Here is an 18,586-nt window from a genome sequence, read left to right as displayed (position 1 = left end):
GTCAGTAGCTCAGTGGTTATAGAACCTGTTACACAGGTATCTAATTACTGCTTAATTCTGTGGCTGTCTTGCCTCAGTCATGCTCCCTAATGAAGTTTGTCACTCAATTAATGAGTCTGGTGTATTAGATGTCATTAAGGCATAGATGTAACACTTGCATTAACTTATTTACAGGAAAAGCTGATGTCAGAGTCGCCTTGCTTTGACTGAAACATTAAAACAACAAAAAGCTTTGCTGGGAGCAGTCCTTAGAGGCTTTTTGGTTTTTTTTTGGTTTGTGTTTTTTGGTTTTTTGTTTTTGTTTTTGGGGGTTTTTTTGTGTGTGTGTTTTTTTTTTTGTTGTTTGTTGTTGTTGTGGGTTTTTTTGTTTTTTTTTTTTTTTTTCATTTCTCTGTGCACTCCAGTTTTCTCTGGGCTCTGCAGGCTTTCCTGAGAATGCTCTTTGCTGATTCCCTGTCAGCTCTCTCTGGCCCACTCAGGCTCTGCCCAGAGCAGTGCATTGACCATTGTGAGAGAGCAGAGTGAGCCTGATTGCTGAGAAACAAAGACCAAAATCTCTTTTCCTTGAACTCAGCATAATCCTTTTGAAATTTGACAGATTTGTGCCTTAAGCATTTCTTTTCCAACAATCCAGTTTTAAACCCACGAATCTCCTCCCTTGGCTCTCCCAGTGTTGTGTGTCTGGGTGTGTAAAGGTGATGTAAAGATCTGAGTTGTGTTCTCCATGCAGGGGAGCAGGACTTCTGGACAACTAATCAATGTCATTAAGCAGAAGCCCCTTTATTGCTTACATTAAAATCTATTTATACATTCTAACACTACTGCACAAATGATCACACATTTCTTGATTGGTGCCTCTACCTTGTCCATGCACTTTTCAGGATCTCTGACTGGTTACAGTCCAGTGCTTCAAGGCCCTCCTTTATCTAGTTCTTGTGGTCTTGGTATCTTGTTTGTCAGCCTCCTCTTTCTTAAAGCAGCACAATTGATGTCTTAGTAACCTTGAGAATCCCAGAGCGTTCTGATAAGAAAAACTAAAAATGGTTTGGCTGGAGCACACTGTGGCCTAAGCTGTTTAAGCACATTGCTCCACTTCCAGGGGAGGTGATCCCATGGGATCTCTGCCCCATGGAATCTTTTCCCCATGGAATCTTTTCCCCATGGAATCTTTTCCCCATGGGATCTCTTCCCCATGGAATCTTTTCCCAATCTTTGGTGTGCCATCAAAGCCCAAAGTTCTGAGCTTGGCTGAGTTTTCTGGGGCCTTGGAAAGGTGAGGTCTGAGGAGGTGAGACCTGGGGGTGCCCCAGTCCTGCTCAGAACTTCGACACTAAAACCATCAGTGGTTTTATCTCTTCCCCATGGGATCTTTTCCCCATGGAATCTCTTCCCCATGGGATCTCTTCCCGGCAGATCTCGGTGCTGACGGTGGCGGACGCGGTGCGGACGTGCTCCCTGGACCAGTGCTACAAGACCTTCCTGTCCCCTGCCACCAGTGAGACCAAGAGGAAGATGTCCACCTTTGTCAGCAGCATCAAGGCGTCCGACAGCTCCACGCAGCACGCCCTGGGCTTCCAGAAGGCTTTCCAGCTGCTCCGGAACACCAACAACGGCACCAGGCTCCAAGGAAGTAAGCCAGCCTCTTGTGCAAGCCTGGTTATTTCAGGGCCTTGCAGTGTTTTCTTATTTCACATTCTCACTTTGGCAGAGGCCAAGGGAGTGGGGTGTGTTGAGTAGGAACAAAAACGTGCTCCGTGCCCTGTTTTTGTTTTAAGGAGCATTTCCTTGGGCTGCAGTCCACGTGAGGGGCTGTTGGAATGTGTCCAGTCCCTTCTCATTTGTGTCACTTGTGCCTTGCCTTTCTTTTGAACAGAAAGAGGAGAATGCAGGATTGATCTGTGTGATAGCTGAGTTATTTCCCCAATCTGTTTGGGGGGGCAGGGGGCCTTTCCAGGAAAATTGCAGCTTCTGCAGGTTCATTTAATGAGTGCTGGCACATTTGCATATGGATGATGTGCCTTGCTGGAATCCTGGGGAAGTGGCCCTTGCTTCCCAGGGAAATGGGGTTTTGAGAATACCAATTATGGGTGATATTTTGTGGAACACAAAGCTGTCCTGGCTAAATTTTCCTTCATCTCAGAATGACCCCCCTGGACTCTGTGTACTCATTATGAGCTTTATCCTTCCCCTTCCCAAGGCTGGGGTTTTTCTGGGTGTTCTTTGTAGTGAGGATGTGATGAAAAACATGGAAAAGATGAATGTGAAATTGAGTGGCAGACTTGCTTGCCAGGAAGCCGTGGAAGGCACATCCTGTGCTCTGAGTGCTCCTGGGATTTGAGTTACACTGGCAGTGCCAGGGCAGGGTGGAGGGAGCAGCCCATCTCCATCGGGATACTCGGATTATGTAACTCAATTCCCACACCCTGGCCCTGTGCCTGCTCCAGTGAGAGCAGAGCCTTCAGTGTCCCAAAGGGCACCAGCTCAGGGACTCTGCAGAACCAGAGGGAGAGGAAAAGTCCAGGAATTGAAGTGCTTTGGAAAGAATGAGGAAATACCCTCTCATTCCACGTGACTTTCCTTGCGTTTATGGAATGGTGCTTTTGCTACCAAAGGTTCAGCCAATCCCTGAGCTTCAGGCCATTGGCACAGGGAGATTTTTGTGTGACTTGGGCAAAGGATAAGGTTGGCAAGGGCAGGATTTTACCATCCTCTGGCAAAATGATGACAGGGGAGCAACTCCAGCAAATGCAAAATGAACAGTGCAGTGCTGCTGCAGCTGCCTGGGATAAGATGAATTTGTCATCAGGACTTATTCCAAGAACATCAGCTGAGGAGTCTTGGAGCATCCTCCTGCTTATTCCTCATTCCTGGAAGTGTCCAAAGCCAGTTTGGACGGGGCTTGGAGCAGCCTGAGATAGTGAGAAGTGTCCCTCTAGTATCAACCCAAACCATTCCAGGATTCCATGTTTTCATGTTTGGCACTGTTTTATATTAGGATTGGAAGTTTTTGCATATTCATACTTCACTAGATTTCATATCAAATAACTATTTTGGGGCAAAAGCTCAGAAAGTTAAAATGCAAATGCTTTGGATTTAGGTTTTCTCTACATGTGGAAGATTGTGAAGATCTAACGTGTTTATGGCGAATTTCAGAATTCCTGGGGTGAGACACAATAGTTTTGAGAAGAGGATGTTTATAAAACATGTCTCATTTTCTTGTAAATAATCTTTTCATCTTTTTAAAAAAGAAAAACAAATCCAGCACAAAAAAAAATTCCTTCATTTCACTGTTAATTTTCTCACATCCTGTTCCCAGAGAACAATGTGTGGGTGTGTCAGGGAAGCTGTTGAGATACAGCCTCAATCCCAAATTCACACTGGCAAAGCCAGAAGGGAACTGCTGGTGTGAGATGGGAGAGCTGTGCTGTTAAACACATCTGGATTTTCTGCTTCAGGTCCTGCTGCAGTCCTGCTCAGCAGCTCCTCATCCCAAAGGGTGACAGAATGCTCCAAAAGCTGCTTGCTCTGGTCCCTCATGCAGATTTAGGACTGGCTCTTGTTACTCCATGGAGGCTGCAGCACCATGCCTGGCTGCAGATAAAATATCTCTGCTGTAGCCTAGGAAACACAGCAACAATTTTCCTTAAACTCCACCCAAAGCTGCTTTGAATACCCAGCTTGGCTTCTTTTCCTGCTTTTAGCACTGAGGTAGAAATTCCCCCAAAATAACAGCACCTCCCGTTTGTGTCAAAATCTGGTTCTGGCTGAAATTCTGGTCAAGCCATGAGGACAAAATGTGCAAGTCAAAGCATTGATACCTATTTAATAAATGAGTACAGCAAATCCACCAAAAGTCCAGGTGAAACAAGAAAGTTGGGACGTGACCACATCAGCCCAGTGCATGGATTTCCTGTGGGTGATCCCAATCCCTGTGTTCATAAACACAAACCACTCTCAGCACTGAGATAAATGTGATGGAACAGGTTGGGGAGTCAGCACAGAGCTGTGAATTGTTGTGTTCAAAGGCTTTGGGGCAGGACTTTGGCCAGGAACATCCTCAGCCTGAAAAACGTGTTCCAGGGAAAGTGTGAGGGGCCAGGTCACATTCCCAAGCTTTCTGCTCTGCCCTGCTCCATGGGAAGGCATCCTGTGCAGCTCCATGCCTTGGGATTGCAGGGTGGAAGGAGAACAGAGGGGCAGGAGATGAAAAGTGCAGGTTTTGACCTTGTGGAGCCTTTCCATGAATTGGAGCCAGCTGCTCCAGGTGCTGGATCTGTGTGCTCCTACCTGGAGGCAGCCAAGCTCCTCACCTGGAGGTCAGAAGGATCCAGGGAGACCTTGGTGCCTAAAGGGCTCCAGGAGAGCTGGAGAAGGACTGGGGACAAGGGATGGAGGGACAGGACACAGAGAATGGCTTCACTGCCAGAGGAAGGGTTAGATGGGATATTGGGAATTGGGAATTGTTCCCTGGGAGGGTGGGGAGGGCCTGGGATGGAATTCCCAGAGCAGCTGTGGCTGTCCCTGGATCCCTGGCAGTGCCCAAGGACACTTGGACAGGGCTTGGAGCAGCCTGGGCTGGTGGAAGGTGGGACTGGATGGGGTTTAAGGTCCCTTTCATCCCATCCATTCCATGGCTCCAAAGCCAGAGGGTGCCTGTGGGGTTTGCTCAGGAGAGCAAGCCCCATGCTCCTGGGTGGCCGACAGGCACCAAACCAAACACAGCTTTGGTGGTGCCAAGAGTGAAACTTGAACACCAAAGGCTGGAATCCACGTGGCTGCAGTGTGTTCATCCCCTGGAGGTGCTGGGAGAAGCTGCTGTGAGCAGATTTCAGGGCTCTCAGCACAAGAGTTAAAAACCTGATGCACTCTGTGCTGTGCCTGTGATTGTGTTTCAGATACTGACATGGTCGTCATTTATCTCTCGGCTGGGATCACATCAAAAGAGTCCTCAGAAGATGATAAAAAAGCCACTCTGCGTGTCATCAACGAAGAAAACAGCTTCCTCAATAACTCAGTGATGATCCTCACTTATGCCCTCATGAATGGTGAGAGATGCTTGTGATTTCCAGGCCATAAAATTCCCTTTCCTGGCACAGCACAGCTTGTTTATTAAACTCATCCCAGGGTAATTCCAGGCCTTACTGAGAGCAGTTTGTTCATGGATTTTGGCACGTTTAATCCAGAAGCTGCATCCAGATGTTGTTACTTTGGTGTTTATAACTGTGCCACTCTATCCTTGCGTATCCCAGTGCAGCTGCAGGGATATAAAATATTGTGGCCTGGATTGTACAGACTGAGTTAAATTTGTTAATTGTTGCAACTGCAAAGCTTCCTGGGGGCTTCCAGGGGCAGCAAACTGGGACTAAGTGTGACTTCATTAGCCAGGGAGGGTGAATGGGAGATCAAACCAAGTCTGAAATGCTTTCATAACCTGGGAACCAACCTGAGAGTGAAGTCAAACATGAAGATCACCCACCCATTTTCCAAAGAAGCATTTTCAGCATGAAGGCAGTTTGTTGTATTACTGAAAATAGCCAAGGAAATGAATGCTTAACCCAGTGTATGATTTAGTTGTAAGTTTAAATACTCATTTGAGACTGGGGCGTGCAAAAGGCTTTGATTTGTGTGCAGGAGTTGAGCCTGGGACTTGAGCAAAGTGTGAAACTGGAATGATTCAGCTGGAGAACAAAGGCTGTTATCTCCAGGGCTGAGGATTCGCTCCTGGTCCTGCCTGTGGGCGAGCCACAGTGGAGAACAAAGAGCTGTCCTGTGGATTTATGGGGCACATAGCTCTTTGCTTTTTGTTTAAAGGGGGGATGTGAACAGCATGGCAAATCTTTTTCACTGTGCAACAGTAGGAGAGAGGCAATCTCTTTAAATTTGGTGTTAGTAATTAATTTTCCTCAAGCCAATCTTTAAGCACTTAATTAAGAATATAGAATTGTCAGTGCTGTGATGCAGAGTATGGAGCAGGGTGCAGAAGCCTGGATGGAAATGAAGCTTGTCTGACCCGTTTGCTTGTGTTTTGTGCCCCTGCTGCGTGGCAGAGGGGGTGACAGGGCTGAAGGAGCTGGCCTTCCTGCGGGACCTGGCTGAGCAGAACTCGGCCAAGTACGGCGTGCCCGACCGCAGCGCCCTGCCCGTCACCAAGGGCAGCATGATGGTCCTCAACCAGCTCAGCAACCTGGAGACCACCGTGGGCAGGTTCTACACCAACCTGCCCAACAGGATGATTGATGAGGCCGTGTTCAGCCTGCCCTTCTCGGATGAGATGGGGGATGGTGAGTGCTGGCCTTGGGTTTGGGTGTAAAGCCATCAGAGATCAGGTTCTCTTTGCTTTCCTGTCCCCAGATACCCAGTAATCCTGTGCTGTAGTTGAGATGGACACAGTACAAATACACTCCATTTTCAGAAGGTTTCCAACCGTTTTTATTCTGGCATGCATGCTTTTTGTGCATTCTTACAAAACTCAGGAGTTGACACTTCACTCATTGGTCACAAGACAAACAAAGTGCTCATTGGAAAGGGCAGTTGCAGGTTTCTCTTATTTATCCTTCTTTCTTTTTGGTTTCTGTGTTAACAACCTTGGTAGGAAATCCTTTCAGGGGTGAACATGGATCCTCTTATCAAACATGGATCTTTATCAAACATGGATCCTCTTATCAAACATGGATCCTCTTATCAAACAGGGATCCTCTTATCAAACTTCTCTCTGGCACACAGAGGTCGATGTAAAACCTCTTCCACAATCCTAAGAGATTTTGGTTCTCGGTGTGTTTCCAAGCCTTTTTGTCTGTAGCATTTGCCTCTGCAGATGGTTTAGTTGTGAAAAAACTGGTAACGAGACATGGAGTCGACACATTCAGTTTGGATTCTTGTGGTGAAATTTGTTCCTGTGTATGAGGACACACACAACATCCATCATTTAATCTGTGGGGAGAAATCCTTTGTGCTGGAGGGAAATAGGTTGGGTCAGCCCTGTGTAAGAGCAGGATAAAAGCAGCCTTGCAAATGGCACAAGGAGAGATTGTTAATTATTGTTAATTATTGTCCCAAGCTGGCCACCCTCAGCCATTCTTTGGCTTCAGCACACCTGGACAGTTCTGAGACCCAAACTGAATTTAAGGCTGTTCCTGAGGAAATCTGAGTCTGAGCTTTTGCTCCTTCCTGCATTCCCTCCCTCAGGGATTAAACTCTGCTCTAGCTCTCTCCCAAAGCCATATCCAAGGGAAAATGGGAGCAGCAAAAGATTGGGAATGGTGCAATAGATGGGTTTGTCTTACCTGGATATCAGAGTGTACTTGAAGGCTTGTACATGCAAATGAATTTTATACTGGGGTGAGGGAAGAGCTGCTGAGTTTCCAAGCTCAGAAAGTAGGAGTAAGAAGATACTGCAGAGTTCTCACCTCGGGGATGAGATCAATCCCAAACTGTTGGGTAATTATGGATATGATTCCCAGCACAGTGGCAATACTGGGGTTTAGTTAAGCAGAGATTTAATATTCTGATTATGCATTAGGTGAGAAACAACTCATCCCAGCTGTTGCTTTACAAGGACAAAGTAATTTCCTTCCTCTTCCATCCTATTTATAGGAATTATCCTACAGGAATAGGATACAGGAATAAATATCCTATTTATAGGAATTTATCCTTAAATTCTGTTAAAGGAAGAGAATACTCTGTTGGCTTTTCACACAAATTTATTTTACATCTATAAGGAATCCACTTGGAGACTGACAACCCCTCGAACATCAGTTGTGATGTGTGTTCTAATAAATTGATGAATATACTTCAGGCCTCTATCAGGAACACAGATTAATTAGGGAGAACGTCTGACAACAGCCAGACACAACAGAAACCCTGCTGAGCCTCCCTGGCCATATTCCAGCAAGGAATAGATACAAAATTTCATTGTGTAACATTGCAAAATGCTCAGTTTCCTCTCAAAATAATGAACCAGACAATATTTCTGATGTTTTTTTGGTGTTTCTCTCCCTCCAAGGCCTGATAATGACTGTCAGCAAACCCTGCTACTTTGGGAACCTCCTGCTGGGAATTGTTGGAGTCGATGTCAACCTTGCCTATATCTTGGAAGATGTCACCTATTACCAGGACTCCTTGGGATCCTACACCTTCCTCATTGATAATAAAGGTAATTTTGACTCAGATCATCTCCTCTGCTCCCACTGAGCTCGTGAACCACCAATTCTGAATTCTCACAGTTCTGACTAATGAATGATAGTATTTATTAAAAGTTTAATTGCATGTTGTTGGTTAGTTCTACCTGAATGTTGCTGGAGATTTTAGGTGGATTCATGACTTGAAACTTCTGTCCTGGAGGTCTGATTTGGCAACTCTTGCTGTGGGGATTTCCTACACCTGTGGCATCCAAGGTTTTCTGGGACAGAGGGAAAACTGGACTTAATGTGTGTGTCCAGCTCTTTCCCTCTGATCCAGCTTACTTTATTGCTGAATGTTTCGAGCTGGTTTTCATTTGCAACCCCTTTGATGATGAGACTGTTTGGTCACTGCCATCTTTGCCAAAATTCTATGTAATTACTGCATATTTGTTTTTCCCCCTAAAATACCTCTCCTAGGCTCAGTTTTGTAATGCATTCCACGTCTGGGGCCGTGTGTTTGTTTTTTAGGGTACACTCTGATGCACCCCTCCCTGACCAGGCCCTACCTGCTGTCTGAGCCTCCTCTCCACACAGACATCATCCACTACGAGAACATTCCCAAATTCGAGCTGGTGCGCCAGAACATCCTCAGGTAAGGAACGGATGCAGCTCCCAAAAGAGCAGCACTGGGAGGATTCCTAGAGGAATCTTAAGAGTATGTAAGGTAAAATTCCTTTTCCTACAGTATCTGGATACTTGCATGGATTTTTTTCCCCATTAACAATTCTGGTTTGATTTTTTCCTCCAACTTTTTTCAATTGTCATTTGTTACGTAGTGTTTCCCAGCTGATCTGGGGAATGTTCCTTTTAATCTCTCTCTTCCCTGTCAGGAAGATTTCCCACTCTTTGGTCTGGGTTTTTCTTTATCCTTTGCCTATTCTGAGAATTTTTAAGCTCAAAATGTGAGTGTACATAAGTGCATTTGCAGCACACACACGCTTCCCTTCACCAAGCACAAATAACAGTTAATTCCTTCAATTCTTATGATAATTATATAAACACACAATAGGAGGATTTTGCTGAAGTCCTAACAATTATGCTCAGTGTTTAATAAACTGCTGGATGTTTTATCTGCCACTGCAGCATTCCCTTGGGCAGCCAGATCATCACAGTTCCTGTGAACTCCTCGCTGTCCTGGCACGTCAACAAGCTGAGGGAAATTGGGAAAGAAGCCTACAATGTCAGCTATGCCTGGAAAATGGTGAGGACAACAAGTGTGGGGTGGCACAGAGGGAATTCATGGCTCTGCTACTGTCCTTCCTTCAGTCTGGGAATATCTGATCACTAATCTCAACCCAGGGGTTAAAATGGAATCTGAGGTTAAACATAATCCAAGTGAATTCATTCCAAGTGAATCGTGATGCCAGCAAGAATTGGTTGCTTTGTGCCAACAAACTCAAGAAGGTACTTGTAGGTCATTTCACAGTATTAAGTTAAATCCAACCTAAAGGATTAAGCTGAGCAGTTTTAGGAGATTAAATCTGTCATTGTTTAACAGAAATTCACGCAGGAAGGTGTCTGGAGTTGATTTTCTAAGATTGGAACACTGCATTTAATACCAAACTCCCTTTGCTGAGCAGCTGGGACACTCCAAGGTTTGCTGGTCTGGTGTAATTTAGAGTCCTTAAAATACCCAAACCAGTAAAACATGTGGCACATGCAGCACACAATTAAGAGTGGAAATAATAAAACCTTGCATTTGAGAGTTAATTTGTCTGTACTCTCCAAAAAGGTAACACCAGTGTGTGTCCAGCAGCTGGAAACCTGCAGCCTCTCCTCTCTTAATGACAAAAAATATCCATGAAACAATGGTAGAATTAGAAATTATTGCTAACTGAGCAACAAAATGAAAGTCTTGTTTGGTTTTCAGGAAAAAAGATTACGGTATTTTTATTTTCTGTGTTAACTGTGCCAAAGTGGTTTTTGTAGAACTCAGTGGCTCCGAGACATAGAAATCCTGTTCATCCCCCACGTTTTGGTTCTGTTTGGTGACTGGCTGGTGTTTTGCAGGTGCAGGACACATCCTTCATCCTGTGTGTGGTGGTGATCCAGCCAGAAATTCCCGTGAAGCAGCTGAAGAACCTCAACACCGTCCCCAGCAGCAAGCTGCTCTACCACAGGCTGGACCTGCTGGGCCAGCCCAACGCCTGCCTGCACTTCAAGCAGCTGGCCACCCTGGGTGAGGGCCTCTGCCAGCCTGGCCTGGCCACCCCAGGGACACAGGAGCACCCAGCTAGGAAAAAAACCTCCAGGATCCAGTCCCAGCTGTGCCCAATCCCCAGCTTGTCCCCAGCCCAGAGCTCCGAGTGCCACCTCCAGGGATGGGCACTCCAAACCTCCCTGGGCACTTCCAAGGCCTGAGCACCCTTTCCATGAGGAAATTCCTGCTGTTCTCCACCCTGAGCCTGCCCTGGCACAGTCACACCTCCTGTGTGTTTCTGTAGAGTGTGGCAGCTCAAAGTAAAGCTCTTCTCACAAAACATGGGAGATGCTCTTCCCTTGAGAAGCTTTTATTTCCAAGGCTGGTTTTCTGATCAGCTTTTACCTTCTCACAGCTCTCCTTGGTCACAGTGACCTGCTCAGTGCTGAGCTCTTCCAGAATCACAGCAGAGCCTGAGCTGGATCCCACAGGGATCATGGAGCCCAGCTCTGGAGGGAAGGGCCCACCCAGGGATTGAATCCATCATTTTGTTACCATCAGCACCTGATTTTAACCAACAAATTCACTTCTTGCAGGATGAATGAGTGGGGCTGCTGGTCAGAGTAGGAGATAAATGCCCTGGGAGTCCAGTGCAGTGGGAGCAGCAGAGGTGTCTGACCAAGCTAAACCCAGCTCCTCTCCTGGCTCTAAAGCACCTCCCTGAGCAGTAACAGAGTAGGATGAAGTCCCAGCCAGTTGTCCAGGACTCTGCTGCTCCTTTGGATTCATGGGAGTTTTTCACTGCCAGAAGCTTTGAATCCCTTCAGAGGCAGAAGTTAAGCCTGTTGGGGAGGAGGAAAACTTCAGTGCTCTGATGGTTTCCAGACCCTCCTCACCTGCTTCAAAACTCCCAGGTTTTGGTAGGCTAAAGTGGTTCTGCTCTTCCTGACGGATTTCAAACATTGCTGGGAAAAAGGGAGAATCTCCAAGGCAGCTCCAGTGTCTGGGAAGGGTGGAGAACCTAAAACCTAGAAATATCCCAAGAACAGAGGGGTTTTACATAAACATCCTACACTGCACACTGTCATGTTTAGGTATAATCTTGGGAGGTCCCTAAAATCTGTACTATAAGAAGTTCTGAATGAAATACTTCTGCTTGTAGCAAGGTTTGAAGGTCTCATGGTGGATTAGTGGCACAGCTGTGAGATTTTTCTCAGCTCTTTGGATCCCTGCAAAACAACTCAGTGAGATCAGACTGGAGGAGGGATCTGACAAACCTGTGGAAATTGCTTTGCCAGTTGTTTAAAACACAGGGATTTTTGTTTCTGTTTTATGTGGTGCCTAATCTTCATTATCTTATATCCAGAAAGATAAAAACGGAGAATATCCCAAAAATGCAGTACTAAGCTGTCAAGTGGAAAAACTTCATGCGAAGCAAAATCAGAATATTTGCTCTGGGAAGCAGATGAAGGGCTGGAGTAGAAGTTTGGAAGTGGGGACTGCAGCACATGTGGGGATGTGTCTGAGAGGAATGTGACTAAAAGCAGAGCACTTCACATACTGCACTGCAGTTTTTCCTCTGGAGACCATTCCACACAAGGAATTTGGGTTCCATGGGTCACATCCTCAGAAAAGGTCTTCTCAACCCTCAGCCGTGCATCATCATAATCATTTCTCTTTTTTAAAAAGGAGAAGCTGTCTGGTTTTGCAGATTTTGCATGGTGAAAGTTTACTTTTGAGTTTGTTCTGAAAACCACTCCAGACAGCTGCACTTTTATTGGGGAGCTCCTCTTCTGCACTTGGGATTCTCCAGATGTTCATTCTCTGGAACTGAAAATGCTCATTTTCATTTTCCTCTGGGCTATCTAACCTAAACAGAGATACTTAATTTCTTCTTTAGCCCATCATCTTTCCTTAAGAGAAAACAGCTTCTGTAATCTCACAGAAAGCAGTAATTCAGAAATTACTGAGGCTTTGGGAACAAGGGCATAAAGTACCAAATGACACATGGAGATCAGAGGAGGGGGCTGATGCTGTGACTTCTGTGTTTGAGGCAAGAAGGGGAGGAATTCATGTTCAGCCTGAGTTTAGGATGAAACTCAGCTGGGAAGTACTCTGGGTTGGGAGGAAAAATGGATGTTTCCTGCCCTCCCTCCCAGTCCAGAGTGTCCTGCAGGAGTTGGGTGTTGTAGTTGAGATGGACACAGTACAAATACACTCCATTTTCAGAAGGTTTCCAACCGTTTTTATTCTGGCATGCATGCTTTTTGTACATTCTTACAAAACTCAGGAGCTGACACTTTACTCATTAGTCACAAGACAAACAAAGTGCTCATTGGAAAGGGCAGTTGCAGGTTTCTCTTATTTATCCTTCTTTCTTTTTGGTTTCTGTGTTAACAACCTTGGTAGGAAATCCTTTCAGGGGTGAACATGGATCCTCTTATCAAACAGGGATCCTCTTATCAAACATGGACCCTCTTATCAAACTTCTCTCTGGCTCACAGAGGTCACTGTAAAACCTCTTCCAGAGCTGGGAGCTTTGTGTGCTGAGGTGTGGGAGAGCAGCAGGGTCATTCCTGCCACAAGGACAGCACGTCAGGGACCCTCCCATGTACAAGCAGCCTCACTGTGCCATATGTACAGCTCATCGTGCTGAAATTCCTGGTGTTTTGGTGTTTGCAGAGAGCCCCACAGTGATGCTGTCTGCAGGCAGCTTCTCCTCCCCCTACGAGCACCTGAGCCAGCCCGAGACCAAGCGGATGGTGGAGCACTACACGGCCTACCTGAGCGACAACACGCGGCTCATCGCCAACCCCGGCCTCAAGGTGGGTACCAGCACCCTGGGGCTTCTCCTGCAATCCCCAAATCCCAGCAGTTTGCCTTAGGAGAGACCTTAGAGCCCATCTCATCCCATCCCTGCCATGGCCAGCACCTTCCACTAGCCCGGGCTGCTCCTGATGCCTTGGGATTTGAGCTTTTCTGTTTTCCTGTATTTGTGATCTGGCCGCTCTTTAGTGCGTAACTCTGAACTCCACACTCAGTGTGAGCTGCTGCTGCTGTCCCGTTTGGGGCAGACACAGCAATTCCTCTCCAGGCCTGGCAGTCAAGGACTCCTCACTGCCTCAGGCCCCAGAGATGGAAATGTTATGTGTATTTGAAACAAAAGTGAGTTGGGGGAGCAAACTTGGGGTCAATGACTTCATTAGCTGAAGCTGTAATTGGGAGATTAACCCCATATGCAAATGGACCAAACTGATAAAAGTGTGAAACCTGTGACCTGTTGTCAGTTTTGGGTGCAGCCCCTTGGGGAGGCTTTGTCTGCCCTAAATGTACCTGAAGGCCCTTCAATAAATAAACTGCTTTTTATTCCCTTAATTTTGGCCTCTGTTTTTAGGTAAGCCCCAAAAAAGGCATCACTCCAACCTGGCCTTGGACACTTCCAGGCATTCAGGGGCAGGCACAGCTTCTCTGGACAGCCTCACCCTCCCAGCCTGGAATTCCTTCCCAACAACTGATCTAAGAGTGGAGAGAGGAGGGGGCAGAACTTTGTTGAAACAAACACTAGAAAAGTTAAAGCCACGCTAAGTTCTTAGCAGAAACACCTTGGTGTTCTTAGGCATACAAATGAGAAATTCTATTTTCTCTGCGAGCAGCACAACATTTCTATTTACTCCAAGTTAAAAAAAAAAAGCCACAGAGATAACACCAACAAATATTTCATTCTCATAATCTTCTTGGAATGTCTGGTGTGAGAAGCCTTGAACCAAGTAATTGAGCCGAGATGATCCCTGATGGCTCTCGGGGAAGCTTTTATTATCTTGCCATGCAAGTCCTGCAGGAGCCCTGCCAGCTCTGCCTTTGTTTTGCAGTTCTCTGTCAGGAATGAAGTAATGGCAACCAGTCACGGCACGGATGAATGGATGACCCAGATGGAGATCAGTGGCCTCAACAGTTACATTGTCAGGCGTTACATAGCAACCCCCAATGGGGTGCTCCGCATCTACCCCGGCTCCCTCATGGACAAAGCATTTGATCCCACCAGGAGACAATGGTGAGTTTTTAGGGTCCCTTCAGCAAAGCTTTGAATCATCTCCGAGGGCAAGAAGGGAAATATTTAGAGTTGATTTTGTTCTTGGGGTTGATTTCGTAGACTGTGGGTTGGTTTTTGTTTTTTGGTTTTTTTTTTTTTTTTTTTTTAAATTTAGTTAAAAATGTTTTCAGCATGGGGAAAAAGTTCAGAGCCTAAATGCAGTTCAAACATTTATTGTTTCTAATTTCAGGCCTTTTTATTTTGTGGGGTAGTTGGTGTTTCATAGCCCAGCTATGGCAGATGGGGACATAAATATTCAGAAAATGAGCATCCCCTTCAGGGATTAGCTAATTCAGGAGTGTTTGAGCTCCTTGGGCCCTTTTTGGTTGTTCATATCTGAGCCTTTTTGTTTGTTTACTGTGGGTTTCCTCACTGCTTTCAAGGAGGGATTAATTATGCAGCAGCATCTGATTTGGGCAGAGAGCTGGGGACATTGCAGATGGGAGCAGGCTCTGAGTGTGGGATCTGTGGAAGGAGCCAGCCGGGTGCTGCCACACTGGGAAGGGCACAGGTCCCAGCCCTGTGGCTCTGCAGTGCTCCTGGCAGCTTTCCTGCCCCGTTTTCCCTGAGATTTGTAGTGCTAAGGGAAGAAGGTGCAAGTCAAACACTGGGGATAAAGCAGAAGTGGGTTAAGCTGCTCGTGGGTTGGTGCTCTGGGCAGGGAGAAGCAGAGTGGTCACTTTTTCGTACAGAAAAGTGTTGCCAAAAGTTTTACCAACTTTCCTATGACAGTTTTAACAACTCTTCCCTGGCTGTGGCTTATTTCATGCTGATGGAAGTTTTAAGAGGTTGTAATTTGTAATCACTGTCTGATATTTCTGAATATTCTTGCCTCAGTTCTGTTTTTTCTCCTCAGTTTGCAGTGTAATCATTTTGCCAGGGTTGAGTTTGAGACTCTGCTGGCACCAAGTCCTGCATTGTTCTGGGGGAAAATGTCTGAAATTACATGAAATGTGTTCTGTGCAGAAGTAAACTGAGCTTTTTTAATGCAGCTGGATCTACTGGGCGACCATTTATTGAGCCAGTCTGGGTTAGTTTGGAGTCCCAATTGTGTTTAGGTACTTGTTTGATATTAAAAACCATAATTCTGTGCCTCTTGATCACAGTGTCCAGAATTCAGTGTTATTTTGGGACAGTCAAGGATTCTGTCTTGAAGTTGCTGACTTTGGCACTGATTCTGAGCATTTCTTTTGGCTTCCCTCAGGTACCTGCATGCAGTGGCCAATCCAGGACTCATCACCTTCACTGGGCCCTACCTGGACGTGGGAGGGGCTGGATATGTGGTGACCATCAGCCACACTGTCCACTCCTCCAGGTGAGGGGCTTTGGGGCAGGCAGGAGCACTCTCAATTACCAGAGCTCTGCTCAAAAAACTGAAAATCAAAGCTGGTCTTCAAGTGCTGGTGGTGAAATGTCATCTGACCTTGTGGAAACAGGGCATTGAAACACCGGGAGAAATCCATTTTATAGGAACATGTGAATTCTGTGGCTTTATTGGTAGAGGAGTAATAACAGCACATTAAAAAAAAAAAAAAAAAAAGGTTGGGAAAGTGCTCCTGGATGAACATGAGGTGGGGTGTCCAAGGAATTGGGAGGAGGAGAGGGATTGCTCTCCTCAGGCAGTCTGGGAAGCGTTCCCTCTCTGCTGGAAGGTAAATCCTTCTCCATCAGGACTGCCAAGCTCCCCATTTCCTGAAGTTCCCCACACCTCCACCTGTGGGGTTTTAAGGAGCAGGGAGGTGTTTGGAAGGGAACTGGAGGCCACAAAGAGGGTTAAGGACAGAGCTGTCCTTACTCCAGGAATTGGGGAGCTCCTCTCCTGGGCTGCTTAAATCCAGCACTTCTGGGCTTCCAAAGCCTGTGAATCTCTAAGAGCCCTTCCAGGACTGCTGGGAATGGATTGGAGTGGGAACAGCAGGGCCAGGAGCTGGACTGGATGATCCCTGTGGGTCCCTTCCAGCTCAGGATATTCCATGATTCTGTGAAATGACTTTTTCCTGGAGGACCAGGCTGTTGCTGTTCCAGCTCCCTCCTGGCCAGGCCCCAGGCTGAGGCCAGGATTTGGGATGCAGGATGTTTAAAGGAGCCCACTTTATAAAGCATGGACCCAACCTTGCTGTCCCAAATTCCCAAGACAGCAGTTACCTGTCCTGGTTTTTACATGGAATCTCCTCCAAGCTCCCTACCCAACAGCCCACCAGTACCAAGGGAACTTCCAGTGCTGTACTGGGAGCCAGGGATCCCAAAGCCAGCAGGGATCAGGACGTGGCTCCTCCACTCTTCCCAGAGATTCCCCTGTGAGATCCCTGTGTGGGATTTCCCACTGCAGCACCTCTGCCTGTGTGTCCTGGCAGGAGCATTTCCAGCCCCTGCCCCTGCGCGGTGCTTCTCACAGAGGAATTTACTTTGGGGAAACACTTCTGTAAGGAGAGAAGTGCAATTAATCAAAATTCTGATTTTTATCTAGCAAGGGATGGTTTACTCAGCTCTAAGAACCTAAAGCTCCTGTGGGTTATTAGAACATGATTAAAGAACACTTAAACAAAGTTTGGCAGATGTGAGTGTGATTCCTGGGTAAATATGACCTCTGAAGCTCATAGTCACATGTGGTTATAATCCCCAAAGAGGCCTGAGCTCCTAATCCAGAGGGGTGGGGAGGAATCTGTGAAGTTAACAGGAATTTTGGCATTAGGGACTGCTGGGAGGGTTTAAATACCCACATCAGGGCAGCCAGAGCTGACACCTCTCGTTCCCATTTTATGTAAATCTTATTCCTTTTTATGGAAGTTGGGAAGAGAAGATTTATGCCTGATGTGGTTTAATGCAGTTGGCATCAGCAAAGCAGGAGGATTTAATGCTTAAAAATGAAGCTAAAATATTTACAACACCCTAATGGCTTTATGTCTGTTAGGACAGAGCAGAACTTCAGAGCTTGACGCCTTGTCACACGTGAAATGTGTCTGTGCTGCTTCACTGCCATCCTTCCCTTCCTCCTCCAGGAAGTGTGAACAATAAATCAAATGCAGGTTTTAAAAATCTGTATTTATCTGTCTACAAATGAGATTTGACTGCGTCTCCACTGCACCTCTTTGAAAAGCAAACAAACCTCAGCCCAGTAAACAGAGCTGGGTTTCCATGGAGCAGGGGTGGCCAGAGCTGTTTGTGCAGTCCAGCTGGGCCTTGCAGCATCTTCATATTTTTTTCTTTTTCTAAAGGTTTTTATTCCTGTCTTCAGAGATTAAATAAAGGAGAAAAGTGAATTCTGAAGAGCAGCAAGTCAGAGGTGTAAGGTCCACATGGGTGCAAATCCCACCCCCTTTGAGCTGAGCCTTTTGTGTCCTGCAGGGGTGAGAGGGGACTGGTCTGGCTGTGCCCTCAGTGCCACTGGGAGCAGACTGGGAGAACTGGGGTGTTAGGAGTGGAGGAAGGACAAAATGCAGCCTCAGGCTGCTGCACACCACCACATCCCAGGATCCTTTTCATAACTCACCCTAAGAAATGTTATTTTCTTGCCTGCCATTCATAGTCACTCCCACACTCCGGAGTTTTAGGGATTCAGCTCAAAGTCTGGCAGGTTCACATTCATTCCTCCTGCTGGGGGCTGAGCAGAGGAGGGTGCAGGTAACCCCTTCCAGCTGGGGGGAATTGGAAAATACAGGGGCTGCATCCTCTGTTTGTTTGTGTGGATGGGGAATTTTTAATCCTAATTTCTGTTGCTCAGGATTAAGTGTCTGCAGCTGGTGGGGTGTGTGTGTAGGGTGGGATCCACTCCTGGGCTTCTCCTGTGCTGGCTGTACAAGGGGTGACTAAAATAGGAATTATTATTATTATTATTATTATTATTATTATTACCCTGAATAAAAATATTTTTTACTATTTATAATATTTATAATTTTTCCCTTTCCCCCTCACTGCAGTGCTCAGATGTCCTCAGGACACTCCGTGGCCGTGATGGGCATTGACTTCACCCTCAGATATTTCTACAAAGTCCTCATGGACCTGCTGCCAGTTTGTAACCAAGATGGGGGGAACAAAATCAGGTAAAAATAAATAAAATACTTATTTTCTTTAACCAGATGACCCAGAGGTTGTTTCCAACTTCATTTCTCCAAGGATTCTGTTACTTACAGTGTGTGTTCTCTGATTTCCAGTAGAACTTGTGCTTGTCCTTCTCAT

General features: G+C 46.3%; 1 protein-coding gene across 1 annotated transcript in view; it reads left to right on the top strand.

The window, feature by feature from the left end:
* Positions 1-18,586, top strand: part of CACHD1 (cache domain containing 1) — an 88,166-nt gene that overhangs the window by 57,856 nt on the left and 11,724 nt on the right. The window contains exons 7-17 of the mRNA XM_053950608.1: positions 1,414-1,630; positions 4,896-5,045; positions 6,048-6,281; positions 8,003-8,152; positions 8,649-8,772; positions 9,264-9,381; positions 10,191-10,359; positions 13,003-13,145; positions 14,190-14,371; positions 15,615-15,725; positions 18,328-18,450. Of these exons, the coding sequence (XP_053806583.1) occupies positions 1,414-1,630; positions 4,896-5,045; positions 6,048-6,281; positions 8,003-8,152; positions 8,649-8,772; positions 9,264-9,381; positions 10,191-10,359; positions 13,003-13,145; positions 14,190-14,371; positions 15,615-15,725; positions 18,328-18,450 (1,721 nt within the window). The remainder of the gene's footprint in view (positions 1-1,413; positions 1,631-4,895; positions 5,046-6,047; positions 6,282-8,002; positions 8,153-8,648; positions 8,773-9,263; positions 9,382-10,190; positions 10,360-13,002; positions 13,146-14,189; positions 14,372-15,614; positions 15,726-18,327; positions 18,451-18,586) is intronic.

This window comes from Vidua chalybeata, chromosome 9, assembly GCF_026979565.1.
Source record: "Vidua chalybeata isolate OUT-0048 chromosome 9, bVidCha1 merged haplotype, whole genome shotgun sequence".
Taxonomy (NCBI): domain Eukaryota; kingdom Metazoa; phylum Chordata; class Aves; order Passeriformes; family Viduidae; genus Vidua; species Vidua chalybeata.
Note: the sequence above shows the minus strand (reverse complement) of the source record. Positions and strands in the feature narration are given on the sequence as shown.